Source organism: Puntigrus tetrazona, chromosome 15, assembly GCF_018831695.1.
Source record: "Puntigrus tetrazona isolate hp1 chromosome 15, ASM1883169v1, whole genome shotgun sequence".
Classification (NCBI taxonomy): Eukaryota; Metazoa; Chordata; class Actinopteri; order Cypriniformes; family Cyprinidae; genus Puntigrus; species Puntigrus tetrazona.
The window spans coordinates 3,377,795-3,405,330 of record NC_056713.1 but is presented as its reverse complement, the minus strand read 5'-3'; the positions used below and the strand labels follow the sequence as shown (position 1 = coordinate 3,405,330).

Genomic DNA, 27,536 nt, shown 5'->3' with positions numbered 1-27,536 from the left:
TTTTCTTAAATATACATTAAATATATACATATACATATACACAGTAAACACTCACATATTGCATAAACAAAAAAAAATCTTTGGATGAGATTAATCACAATTACTCATTTGACAGCACTAAGAATTATACTTAGAATTATAATAACAAAGAAAAAAATGCATTGTAAATTAAGCTAACCTATATTTAGTATTAAGTCTGACTGGACTTTTATTTTTATTCAATGTAAATTATTATTATTATCTTGTATAAATTAAGTAACATTTTGGTCAAACATTGGGTTGATATCAGTGTGTTACTACTAAGTTAATGTGTTGTGCAGCTGTTTGCCCAATGAAGATAATCTGTAAGAAAATTTGCAGGTTCCACTGACACTGCATATTCTTTATATAACTGATGCAGAAAAATGTTTTTCTTTTGTACGAAACTGTTAAACTTTTCAGTTAGTGAAAAACCAAAACCAAAAACAAGTTTATTTAATAATCAATTAATCAAATTTAGTTAATAATAAACACACAAATGAGTCATAAATAAACATTTATGTTGCACAAGTGCATAAATACTGAATATTTATTTAATGCCATTTTTAAGATACCTTTTTAAGATAGACTTCTTTGAGTGATCTCTGTAATGCTCACATTGCCTTCTGCTCCATTACTGTGAGTAAGAGCAGTTAATTCCTTGAAGAGCTGAGAACATTAGATGTAACATCATTCCAAGAATCACATTTTTTGGCTGAAGGAAATCTGTGTCTTGCTTGTGAAGCTCCTGCTGGGACAGTGCAGTCAGCCCTTGTACTTGTAGGATACTTGTATTCATCCAAAATCCCTGACCTCCCCTCCGTTCTCACCCTTTCCCTCATCTTGCATCCTGGCAACAGCCTTTCTTCCAGCTGTCTCTTGTACTTACGTATGAGTTGCTACACATAATCAAATATGACTCTGCATAAACTGGGTCTTTGGCTGTTATTTTTTAACTGTAAAAGCTGTGTTAGGCCAAAGCGACGGATAGAGCACTCCTCAGTCATCCCCTCAGGCTCTGGCTGCCTGACGCGCGCTTTCGCTTGAGTTCAGATAAGGCGACACTCATTAAAGGTTGCATAATGAAACGTTTACTGGAATCCGAGAGCTTCAGGCCAAAGTCTGGTGCCACTTGTTAGTCAGTGGAACTCCTTCAGTGGAGAGTGAGTGAGACAGGGTGGCTCTGCCTCTCTTGTGCACTAATGTGACCTGCATTTCCAAATGTAGACCTAACAAACTAAAATAAAAGGGCCGGTGGACATGTAATTTTGGAGCACATTCCATCCCAGGCCTTTAGTCTTGCAATAAACCTCTTTTAACCTTTCCCTTCCTCCTGTCAGCTTGAGGTATCGCTATCCTTTCTTTCAGTCTAGACCCTGTTATGGTGAATGTTTTATGTGCTGAATCACTATTCCTGGCATACAAGCAGTAGCCATATGCAGCTGAAAGGGCATACATGAGTGAAGGTGTCGTGTATGAAAAACCAGTGTCATAATGTTGTGTATTTTAAAGGAACGTTTAGTTTAAAAGGCTTGTTTGGTTTTCCCCTGCTAAAAACAGCATATGCTGGTTAAAGCTGGGATGCTGGATTAAGATGGTTCTTTGCTGGTTTATGCTGGTGTTGTGCTGGCAACAGACCTGCAAAAACCAGCAAAAGGACCAGCATAAACCACCAAAGACCAGTGGGAACCAGTAAAGGACCAGCATCCCAGTTTCATAACATCGCTAACCAGCATGTTTTTCAACAGGGACTTCAGACTCTTTAAATCAGGGCTATCCAATCTTGCTACTGCGGGACCAGTGTTCTGCAAAGTTTAACTCCATATTGTCCCAACACTTGCTTAAGTCTTCTAGTAATCTTGAAGACCCTGATTATCTGTTTCAGGTGTGTTTAATTAGAGGTGGCCAGCAAAACTCTGCAGGATAATGCTGGTCCTTTGCTTCAAGAGAAGTATTTAGACATCCCTGCTTTAAAGAGTTCTCCCAAAAAGGTTATGACTACTTAATTAGCTTAATTTGATTATTGATGTCCATATGACATACAGTCAGAAAAATATTCTATTTTGAAAAAACATCCTGGCATTAAAGAGTTTGCTCCAGGCTGACTTGTCATAGGCACAGCTTAATGGCCCGAGTGGTGCAATCGACTCCACAGCCCAAACAGGAAGTGTTTGGGTCGACGTGATTTTGCCAAGGAAGATCTTGGATCAACATTTTTGTTTATCCTGGATGATGAACATTACTGTCCAAAAATACACACTTATCCTAATCCCTACCCCTAAACCTAACCATACCCAAAACTTTTTCCTAAAATCAATGGGAAATGATAGTTAATTAACAAGGGTGAAGAAGCATCTAACCCTGATCATAAGCCTAAAACAGATATTTCCTGAAATATTACCCCTCAATGCTGATTGGTTGATTGGAATTTTGTTCCAGGATCAACAAGGATTTTTTGTTTTAAAATGAAAATGATTCTCGTCCATACTGGCATTTCCACTGCTTTTCAGAAAAAATTAAAAGTAAAAATTAAGTAGTTTATAGGCTACTACGCGACCATTCATTCACACTGTGGCATTATGCGACATAAGACAATAAATAAGATTTATATTCTGCATTTACTCAAAGCTCACTTCAATCCACCATTGATGGCCGTAATTCCATAATGTTGTTGAAAAATGTTATTACCTCTGAGTCAGACTTGCAATTGTGGAAGAGAAAATACAACATACAGGTAGACAGCTTAAAGCTGCTAATTTATCAGTAAATCTGTGGAACATTGATAGAAATGATGATACTATCTGAGCTATGTACATTTTCAAACATGCACTAGTGTAAATGTAGCATAACAGTGGTGTAAACTACATATAAACTTTGTTAAAACTATTTTGCACTGATTTATTGTTTTAGATATATTTAGTTCCTTTGTGCAATGGCTCAGGAGATAAGGAATAAAAAAAATAGGAACAGAAAGAAGAAAGCCTACAGGTTTGGAATGATGTGCTGGAATAAATAGAAATACAGTAGACTAAAACATCCAATCCTGCTTCTGGAGGTCCTGTAGAGTTTAGAGCCAACATTGATTAGCCAGTTAAGGTATGTTAAATTAGGATTTCAACAAAACTAGATAGTGGATTGGATACCCTTGCAGACATAAAAAAAGACTTTTGGCACATATTATTTGCATGGAAGTCAAGATTACCATCCTATCCCCGTATTTTTTTCACTACTCTGTGTACCTTTTTGACCTTAGAGAATGCAGGAGAACCAGAGACAAGAAGCAGAGATTTATGTTGCGCCCTTCTCCAGACTAAACATACCACTAATAGAGAAAAAGGAATTAACAAGAGCAATGTTTTATATTCTTTAAGTACCGTGGGATCCAAGGGACACATTTGCAAGCACTGAAAATATGTACTGCAGATTTCTGCTATCCCGCAAGTGCTTGGCAGTACAGTTTCCAAAGAAATCACACTTAAGCCATTTATTGTTATTACAGTATTTGTTCTGAATGTCTACAAAATTTGCAAAAGAAGACACCTTTTAAGCAAAATTGTCCAATGCTGAACTTATCTAAGAGTTTACTAACAGTTGTTCTTATTTTGTTTATCAACAATGAGCTTAGGCAAGGCAGTGTATTTTCAGCACTGTTACATAGCGATCTGAGGTCCCTCACCTATGATGTAAGAGTGCGCAGTGGTAAAACCTTCCAAGTAGGACAGTTCCGGCAAGTCTGCAGCAGACCTTTAAAACCATCTGCTGCATCTAAACTGTGGACGAGGTGAAGTGGGAAGTATTTTGGGGCTCGACAGAGCCAACAGGGGTTAGCATGCCTCTCCCAACACCCTCCTGTGCCCATCTGCCTGTCTGGGCAGGGTGACAGGCTGTCGTAACTGGCCTTGCTGTGGTCAGAACACGCTGATATCTCGACGGACCGCTGGCCGCAGCCCAGGGACAGAACATCACATCCTCATGATTCAGTTTAACAGGGTCGGGATTGCATGAGGTAACAGGCCACAGAGCTGCATGTTGGCAGAATGGCTGTTTGGGTTGCAACATGCTCCCCCAACTCCAAAACACATCCTCCAAGAACCATCTTCTTGTATTTACAAGAAGAAGGTTGGCAAATATTTGGACATACATGTCGAACAGTTTTACCACTGATTATATGTTTCAGATGTGATGTAGATGTTTGGAGCCTTGGGCTATTATAAGGTGACCAGATTTCTGAAATGTGAACCAGGGGCATTTCTAGTCCAGCAATCAACATATAGTTGAACTTTCCAATGTTACTATCTATGAATATATAAAAAAGATTGTCTGACCTGGCTGTTACCATGCAAGTCAGTATTTAGGGAGCAACTGTCTTAAAGTTTTGTTTTCCACTTGCAGCTCTTTCTACAATGTTACAGCATGGTTGCGTGACTTCAATCAAATAATATTTACCTACAGGTCAGAGATATTCTGGAAATTTGGCACAGTAAAATCCAACTGAAGGAATTTGCACCAACTGTTTGTTTTTCCTTCTCTTTGCAAGATTTAAGAGCCCATCTGATGCTAAGGGTAGACATACTGGACCATTTAAAACCAAAGAGTCATGTGTATTGAGTCAGAATGAGTCACAATGTTTTTTGGTATGATAGCAGTAGGTGAGCACAGCACCAGTATAAGAAACTCATCTACTCTCTCTTCACTGTAAATTGGTACTCTCATTAAAGGGCACTTCATGTGATGGAAACAACATATATATCATTAACATTCACAATTTTCTCCTGAGGTCACCATTTGTTGAAATTGTAATTCAAAAAACATATTCATTCTGTAATGCTGTGTGTTGTTGTGTGTAGCTTTGTTTGGAACTATTTTCATTGATAATATTGTCAGTAATACTTGACAATAGTTGAAAACAGTAATTTTTTTCCTTCCTACATGCTGGTCAGTTCAGGACTGTTATTTCCCTCAGACTGAAATCTAATATTGACCACATTTAAAATAATCATGTGAAGAGCAATACAAAAATCATACTTCAGAAATAAAACAGAATTAAGCACTAATGATTAAAGTTGACTAATGACTAGTGAACATTGCCTAAGATGACATTCGGGTCTGAGCTAGAGCAAGTTACATTAAACATATTTAGTTTTTTTTAATCACACCAAATGAATGTGTTCATTTGACAGCCGTCATTTTTGTTGAAAGTAAAACTTTGAGAATAAGACAATAAAAGTGCTTTGATGCAACCTGTGTTGTTAAAAGCGCTATATAAATAAAAATGATTGAAATGATTGAAAAGCTTTTGCACTGTTGCAGAAAAATCCAAATTAATGGCTTCTTTTTGGTCATGAAGAAATATGTTAGTTTCCACAAAAATAGCATAACTGTCACAACATTGCTAACAGGATTGTGTGACACTGAAAACAAATGTTGGTACGCTTTTCGACCTTGTATACAGGCACTTTTATGTGTATGTAGGTCAGCACAATATTATGGAAATATAATTGGTGTATAGGTGTGGAGAGCCGAGTTCTGATGAAATGAAAATCACTTTGTGCACTTTGCCAGCAGAAACGATGTTTGTTATTAGGCAGCACTCCTTCGGAAGAAGATTGAACCTGTCACGTCACATTTCCTGTTAGAAAGAAAAGGTTCATCTGTTGCTGAGTGACAAATGAGGGAGTCAGGATGATAAGAGCGATGGACGGGACCACCCAAATTGATCACAGGGGCCACCACTCAGCAAGCTACACTTTGCCCCTTTTTGGGTAATTTTTCGGCATGGAAGTGAAAAGAGAGAGAAAGAAATATGTGCCTTCATGTCAGAGTTTGTGTGCAAGTATATTGTAGCCGTCACTTTTATGAGCCCGCCGGCTGCCGAGGCCCCAAACCGCAGGCATTACCCTCTCCACTGTTGTGCAACTTCTGCCCTAAAGCGATTATACGTGGTGCCTGTCAGACTGGCCCACTATTATGACACATAGACACAGAGTGACTGCCTCATGCTCACACATACACACTCTCACACACACAGGCTTAACACACAATATTCAAACGCTGACCCACTTCCGTGGTAAAAGCATATCAAGTACATAATCTTTATTTTGTATCAACATTGATAGAGAGTTTGAAGATGTTAACATTTTAGTTTTATCAGGCATACACTGTGGGATTTCATTTAACATAATTTAAATATTTTTGCGCCTTTCTGCCTTTTTTTTCAATTTGTGTAACTTGTTTTATCTCTATCTAGCTCTATGATTATAAACGGGACAAAATCAGAATGTACTCATGAAATGCCATTCATATTTTGGAATGTCATGAAATTCACGTAATTTTTGATGAATTAATAAGAAACAAGGTCTGTCAGATTGTGATATGGACAAGTGTATGTAAATATAAAAATGCTAATTTACTGTGAAGTCTTATCAAAACAAATGTTTGCTTGAAGAAATTGTGAAAGAAAAAAAGATTGCAGAGAAATAAAGATTACTTTATTTTAAGGTGTCCCTTATTACACTGTAATCATACATTTAAGTACTGAGTATTTACTGTCTGCTTAGGGTTAGAATTAGGGTTTGGTTTAGGATTACTTCCATGTAATTATGCATAATTAATTGTTATTATAATAGTAAATACATGTAACATATGTCACAAGGACACCTTAATAATGATCATCATCTTCAGCCTTTTGCCAAAAAGTAAAAAAATAAAATGATTACATTTTCATAAATTGTCCACATGTTTTAATGTTTTATGCCTTCATTTGTTCATCACCAGTTTTTGATGAATGTTGTATTGATGAATCTAGAAAAATTAAAATTAGTAGACTCTTGACTTGATTATTGATTAAATGATTATTTATTTAGTATCTAAACCATTAAAATGAAGAAAAAAAGAACATTTAAACGGAAAAAAAAATTAATTGGTCGTTAAAATGTTTTTAAAGAAAAAAAAACATTTGACAAAAAGATTGTTAAATGAAATTTTCATTGTGTCAATTAATTAGACATACTTTTTGATTAACTTTGATAACGGAAGCAGAAAAAGGGTGAATAAAAAAAAAAGATTTGTTGAAAAAAATTCATAGGCCCTGCCCTGTGACGGTAACCTGTTTTCGCTGGTTCTTTTGAGCTGTGTGTGTGTGGCGGCTGTTTTTGTGATAGTGAATTCCTGGGTTGAGGACGAGCCATTTGGGCAGATTAAACGTGTGCCCACATGTGTGCTCATTTTGTTTCAATGAATCATTCATGTCGTTGTTGGACTGCCGACTCACTGAGGTTGAATACAGCACAGTAGAGTGAAAAAAACAAGTGGCGGGAGTTTTAAGCCTCTTCCCTCTGTTTTGTTTTGCTTCTGCTTGTTCGCTCCATGTTGTTGATGTTTTGGTGACCAATATTTCCATGCGTCAGTCTCTTCCTGTCAAAGGCGCTGGGGTTTCTGTGACTCATACAAAACTTGGAGTGAAAAGCTGGATCAACCTCTCAGTGGAATGTGTGTCTGTAGTGTAGATGTTCGTATTATAGTGAATGTAATTTGCACTAAATGCTGAATAAAAATAAGTTCCAAAATAACAATCCAAAACAAGTTCAAAATGCTTTTTGCTAATATTCCAAATATTTACAGTATGTACATATATATATAAAGTCTGTAATCAAAAAGTAAAAAGGAGTTTCAAAGACACAAAAGTCTGAGACTTCTAGTGAAATAATAAATAAATAAATAAATACATAATATTGTATTATTTTTTTATTGTAAACATTTTAAGAATGTTAATTATTATTACTATTATTATCATATTCATAAATATTATGTATATATGTATTATTAATTCAATAAATAATAAGTGTTTATTCAACAAATAAATATTATTTTATTATTATTATTATTATTATTATTATTATTAAAATTATCAGATTTTATAATAGTATAATGGCACTTGTAATCATTTCTCACCAATTATATATTGTAAAATAAAATAATAATTTGTGTAAATACTATAGTAGACGTAAAATATAGTATGTAATAATATAATTTAATAAAAATAGTTATATATTATTATATAAAAATGACAATCAGTTCTCCTCTATTTTGAACTCATTACTTTGAATGAAGTCAAGGCAGCACACTGATGATGTCATCACTGAAGGAGAGAGTGCTGACTCTGACAGCCACATGAGTGGCCTCTTCCTGTTCTCCTGTTTTCTCTAATTCACCTCCCAAACCTTCCTTTTATCCTTCTCTTTCTTAAGCTCTTTCCTCTTCTACATTCCTCGTCTCCCACAAGGAACCGTTGGAATGTTACAGCAGTTGAAGTGGAATCTGCATGATAGGACTTTTGGCTGATGCCTCATGGAAGCCAAGAGGGATTGAATTCAACATGCAATTAGATCTGGCCTCTGATCCACACACGTTTTTACTTGATCTGAACCAGAACCGCTTGTGCTGCTTATTTTACTACAAATCACTGTGTTTCATACACTAAACCTTTTAATTCTCATAGGTCTCATATACCTGCGCATTCATAATTAATAGTTATATTCCCTGCTGTAATATTTTTTTTTTTAATGAAGTCTGTTATTTTTGTATCATTATATAATATTAATAGATAATGATACTACTCATATTTAACAATATTTTTAATTAGCTTTTATTGTTAGATTTTTGTTGTGTTTTAACTTTTTAGTTTTAGTTTGTTTTTAGCAGTATCTTTTATATTTTGTATTACTTGAACTTATAATAGCTTTTGTTTTAGTTAGTTTGTTTTAGTGTTATAATGTATTGACCGTAGTTACAATTATTGATGAAAATGTACAATGCATAATTAATGTACTAAAATAATTTTTACAATGCATTATACATAAAGGCTTTAAGTAAATTATTACCAAACAGTTTTATCATGGACGTTCATCTGATAAGCCAGTTGCCTTCTACCTTCAGGTTTCAGATTACAATTCTTCCTTTTTCCTCTTAATGGATGTGTGAAGTACCTCTATTAGGATCACACTGCTTTTTTTAACTGAATTAAATCTGAAATTAACTGAAATGACTCAATCTGAATAATAACATTGCTGCCTACTGTATACCTTTCTATAAATGAATGATTAACCTTAAACTGTTCATCTGAACTGACTTGAGCTAAGCATTGACACTATTGCCTTTTAGAATTGTTGCATGGCAGAATCTGAATTGTCTTCATAGCTGGGTTTCCTTAATTGATTCTGCTAATTTCCTGTTTATGTCTGTGAAGCTGCTTTGTGTTGAATCAAGTGCTATAGAAAAAAAATTGTGATTGCTATTGTAACCAAGTGAGAACAGAAGGTATTTTTATTTTATATTATGCGCTTTGTACTGTAATGTTTGGGATCTTATACTTTCAAAGCTAGCTTGATATTGCTATTCCCTCTGAACCTGCCTATCTTACATTAAAAATAAAGAAAGGAAAATACAAAAAAAGTGTTTGCTGCAAAAATGTGGGTTTCTGGCCCCCACTTACTTCCATAGTTTTTGTTGTTGTTGTTGTTGTATTTTTTCAATGTGGAAAAGCAACTGTTTAGGCCACTCACTTTTTTCAGAATATTATCTTTTATCTTAAAAAAAAATCTTAATTTTATTTATAAGCTTCATAAACAAAACATAATTATTTAATTCATTAGTTTGATTTTAGGGTAAAATATAACTCAAACAAATCTGAGACATTTACTGTAATAGGGATTTTTTTGCAATTATATATATATATATATATATATATATATATATATATATATATATATATATATGTACCGTATGTAATCATATTAACCATTTCTTCAAGTACACTTTCTGTGCCCTCATTTCAATTTTGCAAAATATTTCAAATTCCTCTACCATAAAGTGTGTCATGATTTTCATATGTAACTGTCAGTTGGATGTGGCCTGTAAATTCATACACAAGGCATCTGGTATGATTTCACAAAGAAGATGGACGTATTCAATGCAAACCAAGCATTGAGTAATTAGGTCTTTTTTCCTCTTTACACATATAGTGGCATGACAGACTTAAGCAACTCAGCATTAGTCATTTATTTGCGCAACAACACATTTATTTTACCTATGATCATCGTTCGTCTATTGTAGTGCTGACATGCTTTATATCACCTTTAAAGAGACCTACATTTTACTGAATGAATTAAAGATTATGCAGTGTGAAGAAACATTATTAGCTTCATATTTGTTGCATGAGTTGAATATCTAATAGAGTTCACAGTTAAAAATGTTCTCCATATAAAGCCTTGCAGGCCAACCACTCACAGTTCAAACTTGCATGACCTCAAATGAAGTTTATGAATTGTTAACTTGCATTTAAAGTGAACACATGTCAGGGATCATCACTCTTGATACCACTAGCATTTTCTTCAGCATAATCATAGTATGCAATTTCAGCAAGAATGGGAAGAAATGCTGCCAAAACATCCCAAATTTTCATGTTTATACAAATTAGTTGATTAGTTATTAACACGCTCAACCTAAACTGTAAATATTAATAAACCCTTTCAGTCCAACCACCCATGGTTCAAAGTTACATGACTGTTAGCACTCAAATAAGTTCTCTTGCAGCCTGGCTGTAATAACACCCTAGAGGCAGACATCTGTTAGGTTACACTCGTCCACTGTACCATAGCCTTACTCTAGCTAACATTTGGACCAGACCCACCTATGAAGCCCCACCTCACCACAGAGACTTCAAGTAGTGTGTCGTGACCACACAGAGTCTTTGTCCAAGCACAGAAAAAGACACTTTCTCCTGAGCATACTCTAAAATGTCCCCCTTCATGGCTGCTACTTTGTCCATGCACACTGCCATTCTGTACAACCATTGTGGATAATAATATGATATGCATTCCAGAGGATGCAATTAAACATCATCTGAAGTCACTTAAGTAATTTTAAAGCTTGTTAATTGTGTAGATCCTGGTGTAGAAGTAAGCAATACACACGGCAGTGTTATTTTGGTAAATTTTGTTTGTCATTGACACTTCATCACTGCATAATATGTTGTGTTCAAATGATCTCACAAAACACTCTAAAAATGATGGTAAATGGCACTAAAAGTGTTTCATTGGCTGGTAATCATAGGGAAACAACTTTAATTGCTATATAGCACCTATATTTTTAAAGATGGTGCTATATAGCACCCCAAAGACTCGCTGATATATAACACTAAATTGGTTTCCCTATGATCAACAAGCCAATAACCCAACCTGGTCTCTGTGCACTTTTTTGTGCAACACCATTTTTATGTGCCTTACTGCATATTTCTTAACAGAGATTGAGCTCCTTGCCTCTCTAGTATATATATATATATATATATATATATATATATATATATATATATATATATATATATATATATATATATATATATATATATATATATATATATATATATATATATATATATATATATATATATATATATATATATATACTAGAGAGTATATATACTAGAGAGTACTATATATATTTATATATATATATATATATATATATATATATATATATATATATATATATATATATATATTTATATATATATATATATATATATATATATATATATATATATATATATATATATATATACTCAGTGAGTTACTAAACAAACCAGTACCTGTAATGTATAATGACAGGTGTCGGTGATGATTAGGGCCGTAGATAGTTATCTAGTAGTAGTTATCTCTTGGTGCTTACCAACCATCTGATTTGGATATTGGGAGTGTTTATGGTTAATCTAATTAGTGCAGCCTAATAATCAGAAACAAACAGATTTGAATAATAGAAGCATATTAGTGTGTTATGTATAAGTCAGGATAAAGAGAAGTGTCGTCAATCTTAGATTTAAACTGACAAGAGTGTGTAAATTGTTCCAGAGTTTGGGTGTATATTTAGGCAGACAAGTTTAAATCTAAGATTGACAACACTTCTCTTTAACCTGACTTACACATAACACACTAATATGCTTAAAAGGATCTGCCGCCTACGTTTGATTTTGATATTCTAGGTATTATCAAATGGCCAGAGTTTTGAGAATGCAGTGGATGTGGAGGACTGTAATGTGACAAGAGATTGCTTAAATCCAGAGGAGTTAAGCCATTCAGTGCTTTATAAGTAATTAACAAGATTTTAAAATCAATACAATGTTTGATACGGTGCAGTGTTAATAGAAATGGGCTGATATAGTCATACTTCCAGGTTCTAGTAAGGACTAGCTGCTGCATTTTGGACCAACTGTCAAGCATGCAGAATAACCACTCAATAAAGCATTACAATAGTCTGTCCATGTAAAGCTTTACAAAAAATTGACAGCATAGGTTGAAAATTAGAAATGATTTAAAAAAAAACACAGTTTTACAGATGCTAGAAACATGGTTTTCAAATCAGATTTTACTATCAAACAGCACGCCTAGGTTCCTGACTGATGAAGAAGAATCACGCCAAATGGTTGAATTGTGATTTTGATTTGATTTGTCGTCCTACTTTTACCATAAGTAGTTATAAGTAGGAGAAATGTAGGAGACTGTACATGTGTATATGATAGTCAAGAAATTGTTAAACTAGCAACTAATTGTAAAAACTATCAGGGTCAGTTCCCCCTTTATATTTTTTATTCTCAGTCTTTCCATTTTAAATTAAGCAACAAAACTTAATTCAGAAATTACAGGGGCAAGTTAATGCAGGGCTTTCACTCCAGAATTGCTACAGCAAACCACTAACTAAAAGGTCACGTTGATGCACTTCCTGCCAACAAGGAAGCATCCACGACCTGCAAAAAATGTGTGAGAAAATAATTGTGAGAGGTGCTATATCTATTTCCTTCTGAGGCCGCCTACTCTGGCTCTGGCACCTTTGGTTTGATTCATCACCTGCATTTGCTGACGTCAACCTGATTCAGAGGGTGGCCTAGCTTGCTAGACACACTGTGGCCAAAGCATGCTTTTCAATCAATCAATCTAACAATCACCTTTATTTATATAGTGCCTTTAACAATGTATATTGTGTCAAAGCACTGAACTGTATTAAATTGGAGAATACAATGTCAGTAATGTATAATGATAAGATTAAACACTCACTTTTCAGCTAAGGGCATCTCATTATTGAATTCAGAGACGCTGTTGCCTAGATCAGCTAAGTTTCAATATCTAAGTTTCAATCTTTGTAATCAAATCGATGATAATCGCTAGAAATTAAGTGTCCCCAAATAAGCAAGCCAGAGGCGACAACATCAAGGAACCAAAAGTCATTCTGTGACAGAATGGAGAAATAAAACCTTGGGAGAAACCAGGCTCAGTTGGGGAACAGTTCTCCTCTATCCAGACGCAAGCGCTTAATTTCCAGTTCAATTTAAGCAGCCATGTAAGACTGTGTAAAGGACTTGTTGAGTTGAGTCTAAGTGTGTTTCTGATTCCTGTGATCTGCCTCTGGAACCCTTTGAAGAACATGCCTGTAGACATCTCATCAGTGCTGATCCACCATCTGTTTTGGATACGGATTGAGAAACAAAATAAGAAAGATTAGTGTAGAAGCCATTGTTTTTATGATGCAAGGAGTACATTGTGTGTTTTCCACAATTTGCCTGCAAACAGAAATAGATATATGAATATGTGAGTTATAAAACAGATAACTCTGTATTTAAATTTTTAAAAATCATGTTTTTATCTTGCATTTTAATTTAAATAAATCAAACTGCTGTTGTGTTCTTTTGGTTTAATAATAATAACTAAAAATACAGCTAACAAAGAAAATAAAATAAAAAAACGTGATAACACAATAAAAAATGTGATAATTTTTTTTTTTATTATTATGTTTTTGCTAAATACTCTTCATATAGAATTTCTTCCTTACATAAAAAAGCTGTGTTGTTTGTATGTTTCTAAGGAAGGTTACTTAGATTAGAGATTGAATCTTCTCCATTGACGTTAAGGAGAGTCCTTTGAGAACAAAAGGACCTATATTTATAACATTAGCATGTTTTCTGACTGAACATCTATACAAATGCTCAAAGGAAATGACTTTTGAGCTTTTCAGAATAAGGCTCTCAAAATATGGCGTGTACTACAGTCATGGAAGTTCATTGTTAGCAATGCTGTTTATTTCAGTGTGTGCCGTTGGCAATCATTATCGTTTGTTAGAGTTACCCTGTGCTTTTTTCCTCCTTTTCTGCTTTCAGACGGGTATGTTTTGATAAGGAAGCACTCGTTCTCAAACCTGTTCTCTTTGGGGCAACGTGTGCTACTTGCCCTTATGAGTTGGACTGTAGGTCCGGTGTTTTTGCATGGAACGGTGATATTAGCTGGATGCATATCAGGGCTAGCCAGTACTTCCTGCTCTAATACAATGGAAAGGAAGTCAACTAATAGTGCTACACTTTGCCTTGCTCTTTGAAACCCTGTTAACCTTCCCTCCATCATTTTGCATGCCACAACAAGGCCACTGAGGGCATAATATACACCCGTTTCACACTCATATGTATAGAGTGTGGAGATATTCTGGCTTTGTAGTTGATCTAGGGATTAGCCAGGATGGTCAACTAGTTGACGTCTTCCAACAACAAACTATTTGATTAATTCCTTTAAATTAATTTATATTAAATCTTTGTAAGTTTTTAACTTTACCTTTTATATAGCTATAGTTAGCATGTATGCAGAGCTAAAATATACTTTATAGTTATTTTTTTATTGTTGTGTGTTTAAATGTATTGTATATGTATAATGTATAAAGTACTTTATATGTGATTTTGTATGAGAGTCAACACATTAAAATAAGTGTTCTCTAAAGCATAACAAAATGAACAAAATATGTTTTTTAAAAAGCATATTAAGAGACTGTTATGAAAGCATTTGTACACTTTTGTATTGAAAGCATTTGTACTGGCCTTTTATTTTATTAGTATTGTGGAAGTACAGTTTTTCAAAAATATGTTTCTAAAGTTTAAAGTTCACTACAAGTTAAATGCCCATTAAAATGTCCTTTATCACAGGAAATGTTTTTAGTAGCGGTGGTTAAAATGGATTAATCAAGAGACAACCTATCAAAAGGTTGTTAGCATGCTACGATAACAGTCATAAAATAATCATCTGTAATTAGCAAGTTGTTTACCAACTAGTCCATTTAGACAATACGTGGTTTTAATCATCCTAAGAACCAATCTTTCCTCATTCCAGCCCTGATAAAGAATCCACATATATATTTAAGACTCTACCTGCCATGGGTGTTTTGTCTTTGCAGGTTAATAGGTTAAGCTATAAAACCTGGAGCGTGAAGAAGATTTATGCAAAAACAAATTAGTTACTAGTTTGCATAACACTAAAGGACTGCCTAAGGAAACCACTGTGGTGTATCCTAGTGGAAGTTTGCTCTCAAATACTGAAGAAGTACCTTTTGGCAAGCGCAAGTGCTCGTCTAATGCTCAGCTAAGCTAGCTGACTGGTATTGTCTGGGTTATGTGTACCCAGAATCTTTTTGCAGAAGTTAGGAAATAAAGTTGCCAGCAACCCTTCAGTCATGACAGACCACTCTGTCTTTTCACACATCAAAACTCTTTAACTCAAATATTACTTGTGTGAGAGTACATTATCATGCTAAATGCTACACTCAGAGAAGGGATTCAGAAAATCTACTCTTCTGCATTTTGTATTATATAAAGTAGGGACGTTTGGGAGGTTTGAAGAGCTGGCGATCTAAAGGGAAAAATATAGTTGTATATAGTTTATAGTTTGATATAGTTTGACTCAGTCACGTCATTCATGTCAGACCGAGGGTCAGAATTTTATAGTTCAAAGTTATCAATTTACTCACTCACTATGTTGATTTTGCATCAGAATGTTGGTAATTTAGCAGAAAGAGGGATATTTCATAGATACCAGCAAAAACTTTATTCCAGGAAAAATGAAGTACAGCAGTGAGAAGCCCCTTCACTTAAGAGAAAATTGGATTGTGGAGCTGCACACTGGGAGCTCTGTCCACTAGCTCCTCCTTGCCCATAATTGAATTAGTAGGAGCTGACATCATCGCGTGACACAGGTTTTCTTTTGTGATGGTCAGCCATGGCAGCACGAGTGTGTGATCAGCTGGCTCATGAGCCAATGGTGTGTCAGAGTTGTGTGTTTCTAGATGACACTGAGACAAAAAATGGGATGAAAGGACAAATGAGAAGAAGAAAAGAAGAACAGTCATGTCTAAATGGTAACTGTCAAAAAGTGCATTCCATGGTCAAAAGTGCATTGAAATTATTGGAATGTTGTCAGATATTAATAATGGTAGTAGCAATAAATTAGTATTAATATATTATTTAAAATTATTTGTTTTAAAGTTATTTGGTTGTTTATTTGATTACAGTTTAAAATAATACATTTAAAACAGATCTTTCTTTTATTTATGTGCTTATTTATTATGTTCCTTTATTTGTTAATATAGTTTAATAGTCAGTAAGAACATTATAACCAACTGCCCAAAGCACAAAATCATGTTGGTTCATTTTTACACCACTTTCTTCAGAGGTTCACCGTCTGTTCAGGGATTTCCTCTTGAACTGTCACGTTTCCTTAGCTACCTTTCCTTGGCAACACATTGTGGTTGCCAGGTATATGAGGATTGTAATGACAATTGTCATTTCCACCTCTGCGGATGTTTTTTAATGAAAGCAGATATGTAAATACAACAGGACGCCAGGCGCATCATATTACCCCATCCGTCTTTCCCTTGCAGGCTGTTTAAGAGCTCCTCTATTGACTTTCAAAAGTAGGCCAGTGTGTATTACCGTGATTGTGCCCTGTTGGCTAAGATAGCTTATCAAAGTACAAACACAAGCTCGGAAATCAACACTAGCTTGAGGAGACACCACTGTCTAATGTGCACATTAACGCTGGAATAGTTCTTTTCCGTATAAGCAGCCCAGGAATTGACTCTATCACTAGGCCAAAGTGCAGTAACAGGTGTGGTCAATGTATTTCAGTTTGGAATGCCTTTTGGAAGCCAACTCATTCAGGTATAGTTTGTATTTATAAGCACACTAAATAAGATTAGACCAACTTGAAGGAAATCAGACGCTAAATCGGTTCTCTCACACCAGCATGATCCAGGATTACAGAGTGTGATCTTTATTTGGAACGAAAATGAGCCCACACTGAAGTCTTGTGTTCCGCTATTGACTGGATGTATTGAGTTCAGCTGGAGTCCAATTTTTCATTTCCCTGGAGTGGAATTCGAAACAGAGAGACAGACTAGAAGCCTGGCTAGTCCTTGGTTGGAGCTGGTTCTGATTTGGGTAACATTCTGATCCCGTGAGTCAGGCGGCCCCACAGACACACACTCAGGCCAGAGTCAGTCACGAAGGACTTGGCAACTATCACTCAAAGCTGGTTTAGTGTGCTTTGAACATTTCAAAAAGTTATCCTCAGTAATCTTTAATGGAATACTCCAGGTTTCTTTTACACCTTAACGTAAAAGGACAGTTCTGTTCTTTACTGTGCTAATATACATTTTTATTGTAGAAGTAGTAAAAGTTCTTATGCAAAAATACTTCAGGTCATTTTTGTACTGGTGGTTTCCATAAGTAAGGAACTTCCTGTTTTCTATGTCATAAAATTGTGTAGAAGTTGCATAGAGTAGAATATATATATATATATATATATATATATATATATATATATATATATATATATATAGAGAGAGAGAGAGAGAGAGAGAGAGAGAGAGAGAGAGAGAGAGAGAGAGCATTTTATTTAAAAATTACATAATGGGCATTTGCATTGTCATAAAATAAATGATTAAATAACTGGATATAAAGTTAAAACAATGGTAAAATATTAGCATATTTTTCAGTTATTAATTCAATCATGGATTGCACTATAAATATTTATCCAAAGCCTATTTGTAATTTAATGAATTTAATGAAGTTAATAACCTGCCCAGAGCTAATTTTTTTAATTCTGGTATAGTGTGTCAGTGTCAGTAATTGAAAAAAAAGACATTACCGTTGATCATTTTGTTTGCTTGTACAGTCATACCATGGCAATATGCAGCCCAGTTGCTAAAGATTTTCATTATCAGGCGTAAATTTTCATTTTAATTATTTATTCTTCTTCAGCTTCAGCATGCTACTGGTGGAATTTACAGGAAGTGCGCAACAGGAAGTGGCGAGCACAGTATGCCTGCATAGTGCAAATCTAAGAGAAGATTGTTTGCTCATTAGTGCTGAGCACCTGATACTCATACTGACCTGAATTGGCACTCTAGAAAACATTTGCACCTGTGTGTCTGTGTGTAAGTATAGAGAAAGGAAACATTTGACTGGAATTTCTGAATCTGAATCTCTGTACATGTATGCATGACAGGAAGAAAGAGTTTGTATGCTCACTTTTATGTGGCAATAAATCAATGTCTCCTCTGCTGAGTACAGAGATATACTTGTGTGGGTGTCTTATCTGTCCCTGTCTCTTTATAGTCTCTGTGCGAATACATACTCATACTGTCTAAAGGCAAACCCGTGCCCCATTTCAACTGATAATATGAACCACTGGCATCGGCTGCTTCACAAGTTTGTCTGGAGAGAACTGGATAAAAAACCAAACAGCTGAACGATAATTTTAAAACAGACAGAACTTGGCACAAATATTGTTTTTGAGTTTCCAGTCTTGTTGCCAGTTCAGGGAATTCCCTGATGTGCTGCCTAATGGTTGCATAAGAAGCAAACTGTCCATCGATTAAACATTTTAATCAAATTATTTACATAATATGGTAAATAATTAATTGAATGAATCATAATAAATCAAATATGAATATAAAAAGTAAATGTATACATGCACTACACTTTAAAAGTACATTTAATTTCTTTCAAATTTACATCTACCTTGATTAAAGGTTATTATTATTATAAATTATTATAAATATTATTGTTATTACAAATCAGCAGTGTGATGCATACTCAAGAACTGAGCAACTGAACAACATGACGAAAACAGTCATTGAATGGTGTCATGTCTAGTTGGGGACGTAGAACAACAATTGAACATCAGAAGCTGTATGCCACCACAAAGTTACAGTATTTGTGAAACTGTAACACTTATTAGCATATTAGTGGTCATGGTAGACATGACATCTCCTGAAGGCATGAGCTAATTTTTGGAATGACAGTTTTTTTTGTCTAATGAGATTACCTTCTATTTGTAAAGTATTTAATGTTTCTATTATCCAAAATTATGCAGCAGCAAGTGAGTAATGAATACAGAAACCATTTTTTTTCATGGAATTCCCCACAAAATTACCTATGTATGTAACAAAACTTGATAATGTCATTTTATCATTTTTATCACAACAATACATTTCCAAATTTTCTTCAGGGCTAATAATTTCAAGAATTTGGCTTTGTTTCCACCTGACTGTTTCAGTTCTGGGGCTTGAGTTATACTTAGTATGTGTGAGACCTGCTGAGCTAGTGATGAGCTAATGACAGGTCTGGGCGCTCTCTCTGTCTCCTGCTAACCACACTCACACATTCTTGACGTCTGTCAGCAGAAAGCAGTGCTGTCTACACCAGACATGACCCGACACGAGACCAATGCTCAAAATAAATGCATAATTAGACCCTTGTTTAATGATGGACTTTTTTGACCATGGTGAAGAGCATAACTGCATTTGTTATAACTTTGTACAACATATTTAGCCTCACAAATGCAATAACTGCTTTGAAATCCTGTAGGAATATGGTGAACAAACATTATTTGTTTTTTAGTCTTTTTGACATCTGATTATCTAGAGCAGGCTGGAAATTGTCTTTTGTGCATTTTAACCAGAAGAGAAGCTCTCACATATGGCTACATCTGAGTCATAACAGCCTTCTTTTTGCTGTCTTTTCCTGGGGAGTTTTCCATTTTAGAGCATAGAGGACGATTATAATGGCATTTAGTTCTGCTTTGGAAGTTGTTCCTTTCTTCTGCTGGCCTACAGGTTTTGTCATCACATTGAAATCAAACTGCAAACTCATAAATCAGCTAAAACACTGTTTAGAATTGATTTATTACAATGCTCCTTAATGTAAATCATTTGGTCGATCTAGCGTTCTGTTTAGAATATATTTAAATTTCGATTTATATTATTTCAAAAGTTTCTTTAGATATCTTTTTTTAATATTTGAAGTTAAAATTGTTTAGTTTTTATATATGTGTTTGAAAGTTCAAGTGTGGTGAACTCTGACCTGTAAATTCATGTTACGTGAAGACGTGTGACCTGTAAAAAATCAATACATCATGGCATGACCTTGATGAATTAAAAGAACATAAACAATAAAGCCCATGCAAATAAAATAGATTTTATGTTTTTACATTTTAATATTGTTTTTATTTGTTAAAAAAAACACTGCCACAGATTGTGAAATCATGTCTTGTTTGTTGCTTTTTCCAAAGAAATTTTGTATGTTTAAAGTCTAGTGTGGCCATGGCTTAAGACACCGCTGCAAGCACAGGCATTGCATTAAGGCGTTAATAGTCCAATTTAAAAAAAATTAAAATCAGTGCCATTCAGTTCTATTGTTTTTTGTTTTCATTTTTTTATGGTCTTGCAAAAAAATTAAAAAATTCTAAATGGCTCTTAAAAATGGTAAGAGTTTAACTTAACTCTCCGAGTTAAGGCTAATTAATCAACAAACAGTTCAGGTAACCCATATTCTAATCATTTCAGAAATTTCATTGTTTTAATGTTGTTGCAAATCTATAGTTCTGATAAATAACTGGATTTTGATTCCCAGTGCTGATGCCTTCAGTAAATATTAGATGCTTAGAGATGGAATGAGAGGGGGAAGGAGGGATCGGAGTCACAGAACAGTGTGGCCTTTCAGGCTCCTTGGAGGAAGGGATTGAAGTAAGGAGGAGAGAAATAGAAATGGAACTCTCTGTCCTTGGCTTGTGGACTGCCCCAAACACATGACCTCCATCTGCTTGTGCAGCTTACAGTGACACACACTCAGATACACATACTAGTGTAAAAAAAAAAACAAATTTAATTATATTATATATTTTTGTGTTTGTGTTAATGCTGGAAGATGTATATATATATATATATATATATATATATATATATATATATATATATATATATATATATATATATATATATATATGTGTGTGTGTGTGTGTGTGTGTGTGTGTGTGTGTGTGTGTGTTTTAATGTGAAGGTATTTTAATTTCATTCTCCTGGCATGCTATCAGATGCTACATGTATGGTACTTTTGTTATAAATAATCTGGAATGTTCCTTTAAAGCTGCTGTATTCCTTTAAAGCTTTATGCTTTCTGTAGTTATCAAGCCATGGGGCTGTGTTTTACAGAGACATTTTAAAGGAATATTTAATGTGTAGATTTAAGGGGGCAGTGGAGTGGGCACTGCTTTGGCTGTAGTTGAGCTCTTGGGTTTGTAACTGTGGTCTGTAGGGCTTTGTTTATTCTCTCTGCAGTGAGAATTACTGGGTTTGGATCTGGTGCCAAACAGAAGTCTACCAGAGGAGGAGTGCAGTAGGGCAGCTCTCTCTCCACCCCCAGCTTGGCTCTGTGGCCTGGCATTCCAGTCCGTTCCACACACACACACACACAAACTGTGAGGCTCAAATATACAACCACTGCTTCCTGAAAGACAGGAAGTGAGGCCGGCTTCCTGTGACAGTCCTCTTTCATGTGGTCACTTCCTGGTGTTTGGCTCTTGCTGTTGACTTTCTTCATTGTTTCTGCAACAAGGCCTTCAAATCATGTGTATGTGAAAAAAAAACTCTGTGAGTATGCAATAGCTGCACATGAGTCAGGGTTTGCATGATTATGGACAACCTGGAATTATCAGGGAATTTAAAACGTTATTGATAATTATTAAGTCACTGATACCAACTAAGAATATTCTACTTTGAATGGGATACAGCATAATATAGTTCTAATACATAATACAAATTTATTAGAGTATAACTTTAACTACTGTGTTATACTCTAATAAATACTGTGTATTGTTATTTATTCAAAACGAATTTTATTTAGAAATTAGTTTATTTTCTCTACAGCTACTTTAATAAGAATAGACTAAATAAAAATATATACCATATGAAATTACTGAAATTTGAATCATTTTTAGCACAGCACCACATTTTTTATTGTAGGTCAATATAATGACATGATTCAGTTGCATAGATGACACATTGTGTTCTTACTTGATCATAACATTCTAGAAATTGCTCAGTTTTATATAATACCATCTTATTGTGTGTACTGTTGTGGTATTTGTGGAATGGCAGTATTGTTGCGAACCCGAGATTATAGGATGTTCACACAACAAGAGTGATGGTTGGGGTTTAGTATCCACAGACAGGAATGTGGATTGGGACACTGTAGTTCCAGAAGAGATAGGGTATTAGCGGGCTAGCTGTGATTACGTTTGAACTTTGAACACAGTGATTAGTTGGAATGTTGAAGTTCCTGTGTTCTGCCGCCATTAATACATCAACTATTGTCAAAACAGGCTAAAAATGTGTCAATCGGGAAGGAAGCTGCAGACATGCACACAGGATGAACACGCTTTGATATAATTTGCGTTCTCTTTATGGCCGTTTATTCTCATACATTTAGGGACAAAGAGCAGTGTGGGGGAACTCAGCTGTTTAAAGGACACAAACATCAGTCCAAGAGGAAAAATGGACTCTCATAGCTCCAGTTTGTCATCATTCCTAGGTAGTAACAGAGAGGGAACTGCTGTTTCAATAGATCACCTCTAGTGTAGGGACACTTTGATAACACTCAACAGGAAGTGGAAGAGTTTTGAGCCACATCCGAGCATACTACTCTGCCAGACAGTTCCCACTCAGAATACCTTGTCTTATCCTGGTATTCCCCAGGCCCTCAGGGCTCCCATTCTCCCAAACCTCTCCATATATCCATCAGTGAATCCTCTTCTAATGTGGTTGTGGCTAAATTTGTCACACAATACATATTTGCGGATTGGCCAAGAGATATTTCACATGACTTGCAAAGTTGTGTTTTATAGTAGTGACACTGTTTTCAGTTCTGCAGTTTTCTGTTCAAAATTTAAGCCAGATGGACAGTTAGCAGAGCAAATATACTTCAGTTGGTACTGTTCTGCTTAGGACTGATGCGTGCATAGCGCTGAATTGTTGTGATAGATTTGATTTTAGATTTTGCTTTGCTCTGTAAATGTTAACACACAATGTACGTCATCATAGGATGTTATTTAGTTATTCTGCTAATTTCCCCTTTTTGGACCATGTGATGCATACTCACAAGAATGGTTAGAGGTGTTAGCTGACTTTTTTAATTTCTTTGACCCTTTTTTAATGCATTCTTAAAACCTTTTATACATTTTTTTAAATTAAAATTAGGATTTAAAAAAAAAAAAAAAAGTACAAATATAAAGCGGTAAAACCATGCATTAAAAAGTAATTTTTAATTAGTACTTAAAAAAGGAAAAAAATGACATCAAGTGTGTGTTTGTTTTTGGTTTTTATTATTCCCAAGGTTACTCCAGCTGATTATTTGAACTTAGAAAGATCAAAATATGTGATCATTTTTAAAATGTTGACTCTTTTGATGTTTCTCAATGCAAGGTGTATATCTGGGATGACACTTCATCATTCTCTGTTCAAGATCATTCCAGCCTTCTTTTCACGTCCTTTGTTATTATAGGATAAATAAAGTGTACCCTTCGTATTCTCCAATCACCCATAATACTCCACTACACATTCCAGTTAATGTAAAGGAATTAGCAGAAAATAAGTACTGTCAATACTGAGGTTTTCCAATATTATCAAATGCAAAAAAAAAAAAATTATTGGAGATGAAAGGATTTTGTCTGCTGTTGAAAATTAATTACATATAGTTAAATTGCAAGTGATGTAAACAACTGTGAAGCCCTAGATGTTTGTCACTTGCTGTATTGCATTAATAGAAAGTTAATTTTTATGTTTAGAATTTTTATTCTTTTTTTATTTCAGTTTTAGTTTTAGTTACTTTAGTAGAAATTTAAATGGGCCATTGAGACATGAGACTTGAGTCTCATTTTAATGTGGTTTAATGTTGAAGAGGAGGACTTCAGTGGGAATATGACTGATAAATTGGATTTGATTTTATTAAAAATAATTTTATTTTACAATAAGAAAGAACACATAGGTTATTGCATAAATGAATTGCATTTGATCTTTCAAGATCTGTTTCTTTTGAGCATGTAGGATTTATAGGCTAGATTTTCCACAAATAAATAAATAAATAAACAAATAAATGAATAATAAATGTGTCTCTTCGTGTGCTTCATGAAGCCTTTTAGTTCACAAACAACCGCAAAGTCTATCTTAAGCTGCCATCACATCCTGTGACTATCCATTAACAACTCTAAATTAGACACGGAACGCATTAGGCCAGCATTTCAAAAAATCCCCCATTTTCCACCTCTCTAGGGAAAATGGTACTAATGATTGAGATCACCATGACAACATAGGTAATGCTTCTATGCCAGACTGAATATTTACCTGTGTTTGCCAGACATTATGGGATGTGAGCTCATCAGAGTGAAAGAAAGTACATAATTTTTTTATTATAGTACTAGTGCCACAACTGTTCTTTGGCAAGAATATAATACAAGCACAGGAATTGCTGTTCTGTCTGGTCATTAGGAAAGGTTGCTATTTAAGTCACATGTTGTTAAAAGTTGCATTTTTAAATTTATTTTTCTTTTACAATTTTTGAGCCCCTATAAAGAAACACATGTCATTGGTTGAGGGCAGAGTTGACAGGCCAAACCACTCAAATAAACAAAGCAATGTTCTGAAAAAAATCACAGTGTTTATGCTTTTTGGTAAATCAATGGCTTACTCACAGTTGCATCTGCACTTAAACCTAAAGAGGGCACATGGCATCTTCAATACCTTAAAATAAATCAGTTCATCCAATTTTGAAGGAAGAGGTTCATTAAGATGTAACATTGATAACAGTCAGAGCTCTGAACTTGAAGATTAGGAATGTCCATTGCCACTAAATATACAAGTATATTTTATGATTCACAGTGAAACATCGAAGGCACTTTCTGGTTTTGTTTGAATAGATCACTGAGAGCAATTTGTAAATATTTGTAAGAATATGTTTATAAGAATGGCCAATGTTCAAGGAAAACTGTCATCAAGTCTCCTTTGAATGACAGGAAAATGATGCACATAGGTAAAGGAAATGGTGAGTGGACGAAAGTGGAGGTGAAGAGAAAAAAGGCTTTAATATAAAACAGCTGCTGTGAGGATTTGCACTCTGCTGATTTACCGTCAGAGGGGAATTTACGGGAACAAGGCAAACTACGAACATAACACTCACACTTTTTTCTCCTTGCTGTCTTTCTCTCTTACACAGAACTCAATCAGACACAACCTGTCCTTACATAGCAGGTTTATCCGGGTGCAGAATGAGGGGACAGGTAAGAGCTCTTGGTGGATGCTCAACCCTGAGGGTGGCAAAAGTGGCAAGTCACCTCGACGCAGAGCTGCATCTATGGACAACAACAGCAAGTTTGCCAAGAGCAGAGGACGAGCAGCAAAAAAAAAGGTAAATGCTGACCTGCTTATGCTTTTGTTCCATAAACATTACACACTATACATTTGTACACACACTTATTTTTCTTACAAGTTGTTTTGTTTATCTCTAACTTTATAGCTGGCTCTTCAGGGTGGGCCTGAAGGGGGTGCAGATAGTCCAGGCTCTCAGTATGGCAAATGGCCAGGCAGTCCGAACTCCCACAGCAATGATGATTTTGATGCCTGGACGGCTTTCCGTCCTCGCACCAGCTCCAATGCCAGTACACTAAGCGGTCGTCTCTCGCCCTTTATCGATGACGAACTTGGTGACTCTGATGTCCACATGGTCTACCCAGGCCCTGGATCAGGTGCCAAAATGACCTCCACTCTCCCCAGCTTGTCTGAAATGGCTGGTTCTCTCAGTCACAGTGGCTCTGAGAATGTGATGGAGAACCTTCTGGATAACCTCAATTTGCTCTCACCTAAGAACCAATCTGTGGGGTCCACAGGAGGGCCTGGGTCAGGATCCAACCAGTCCTCACCTTCTTCACTCATGCAGGCCAGCCCAGGTTACTCCCCTTACAGTTCCCCAGGTCTAGCTGCAGTCAACCAGCAGACCCAACAAGACTATCGTAAGTGTCTTTATGGCCAGGCAGGAATGGGTAGTATGTCCCCAATGCCAATGCAGCCTCTACAAGAAAGCAAGCCCAGTTTTGTTCCTGGCCCAGGAACTTTGGGCCAGTTTAATTGCACAGCAGGTCTGCTGAAGGAGCTTCTTACATCTGATGGAGAGCCTGGAGAGCTCATGCCCTCGGTGGACACAGTCGTCTCCCAGTCAGCTGGAGGCAGTGGATGTATGTTGCCGCCCTATAATAGTGGGCGGAGCGAACTTATGGGAGGTGGAGCATCCCACAGCCATGCCCTTTCTCATCCACACAATATGCATGGACAAGCCACATCTCTGGCATTGAATGGGAGATCGTTGCACCCTCTGACCGGAATTGGTCACAGCAGTGCTGGTGGACGCTTAGGAAGCATCAAGTCAGCCATGCAGATGCAGTATGGAGGCTCCAGTCATCTTGGAGGTGGCCTTCCTCCTTACTGCAGTGTCAACAGCAATGGATATGGGCACAGCCCAGGGATGATGCCCCACCCACAACAGCAACACCTGGAGAAGCTGCCCAGTGATCTGGATGGGATGCCTGTGGAACGTTTTGAATGCGATGTTGAGTCCATCTTGCATGATACGCTCATGGACGGAGAATCGCTTGACTTCAACTTTGACCCCATGGCCACCCAACAGGGGTTCCCACCTCACAGTGTGAAGACCACCACCCACAGCTGGGTGTCTGGGTAGGAGTTACTTTTATCAAACTTTAATTTTAACAACCCAACAGTATCTGAAGTCTGGAAAGTTTTCCAAAAGGGTTTTTTGAGTAGTGTTTAAAACATGCAGTTAAACTCTTTGTAAAAACTCTGACGTATTTTGATGGAAGTGGCTACTTTTACATTTTTATTTGTATTTTTACAGGTAAAAATCCTCTCAACTGGAAAACAGCAGCATAAAGCGGCTGTCCACAAGCATCAAACCCTTCATCAAGGAACGTAGCCCCATTATTCTTTCGCTTTCTTCAGCATAGGCGGCTGAGATATGACCTCACACTGCCAAGCACACTGGCTCAGTACAGAGCTAAATTGCAAGGACATTTTTCCTCAGACATTGGGACTCATGTTCAAACTAAGTGCCAAACCAGGTGCCTGTGCTCCATAGCCAAATTGACAAGCTTTATTTTGCTGCCTTCTTCTTGCTGTAGAGAATCAGTCGTCAAATCAGGGCAATGAAATCCTGAGGCCCTTACATCTGCTGCAACACAAACTTACCAATGTCAACACCAGTTTTCAGTAATGATTACAGCCATATTTCCATTAGGGCAAACTGTGATAAGGTATAA

At 35.8% G+C, this 27,536-nt stretch overlaps 1 protein-coding gene across 2 annotated transcripts in view; it reads left to right on the top strand.

The window, feature by feature from the left end:
- Nucleotides 1-27,174, top strand: part of LOC122358542 (forkhead box protein O1-A) — a 32,710-nt gene extending 5,536 nt beyond the window's left edge. The window contains exons 2-4 of one of the 2 annotated variants that reach the window (XM_043258384.1): nt 25,424-25,615; nt 25,724-26,937; nt 27,116-27,174. In XM_043258384.1, coding sequence (XP_043114319.1) covers nt 25,424-25,615; nt 25,724-26,937; nt 27,116-27,119 — 1,410 coding nt within the window. In that variant the 3' untranslated portion in view covers nt 27,120-27,174. Of the gene's footprint in view, nt 1-25,423; nt 25,616-25,723; nt 26,942-27,115 lie in introns of those variants that run through there. The other variant, XM_043258385.1, reaches the window with a different exon arrangement.
- Nucleotides 27,175-27,536: the final 362 nt, after the last annotated feature.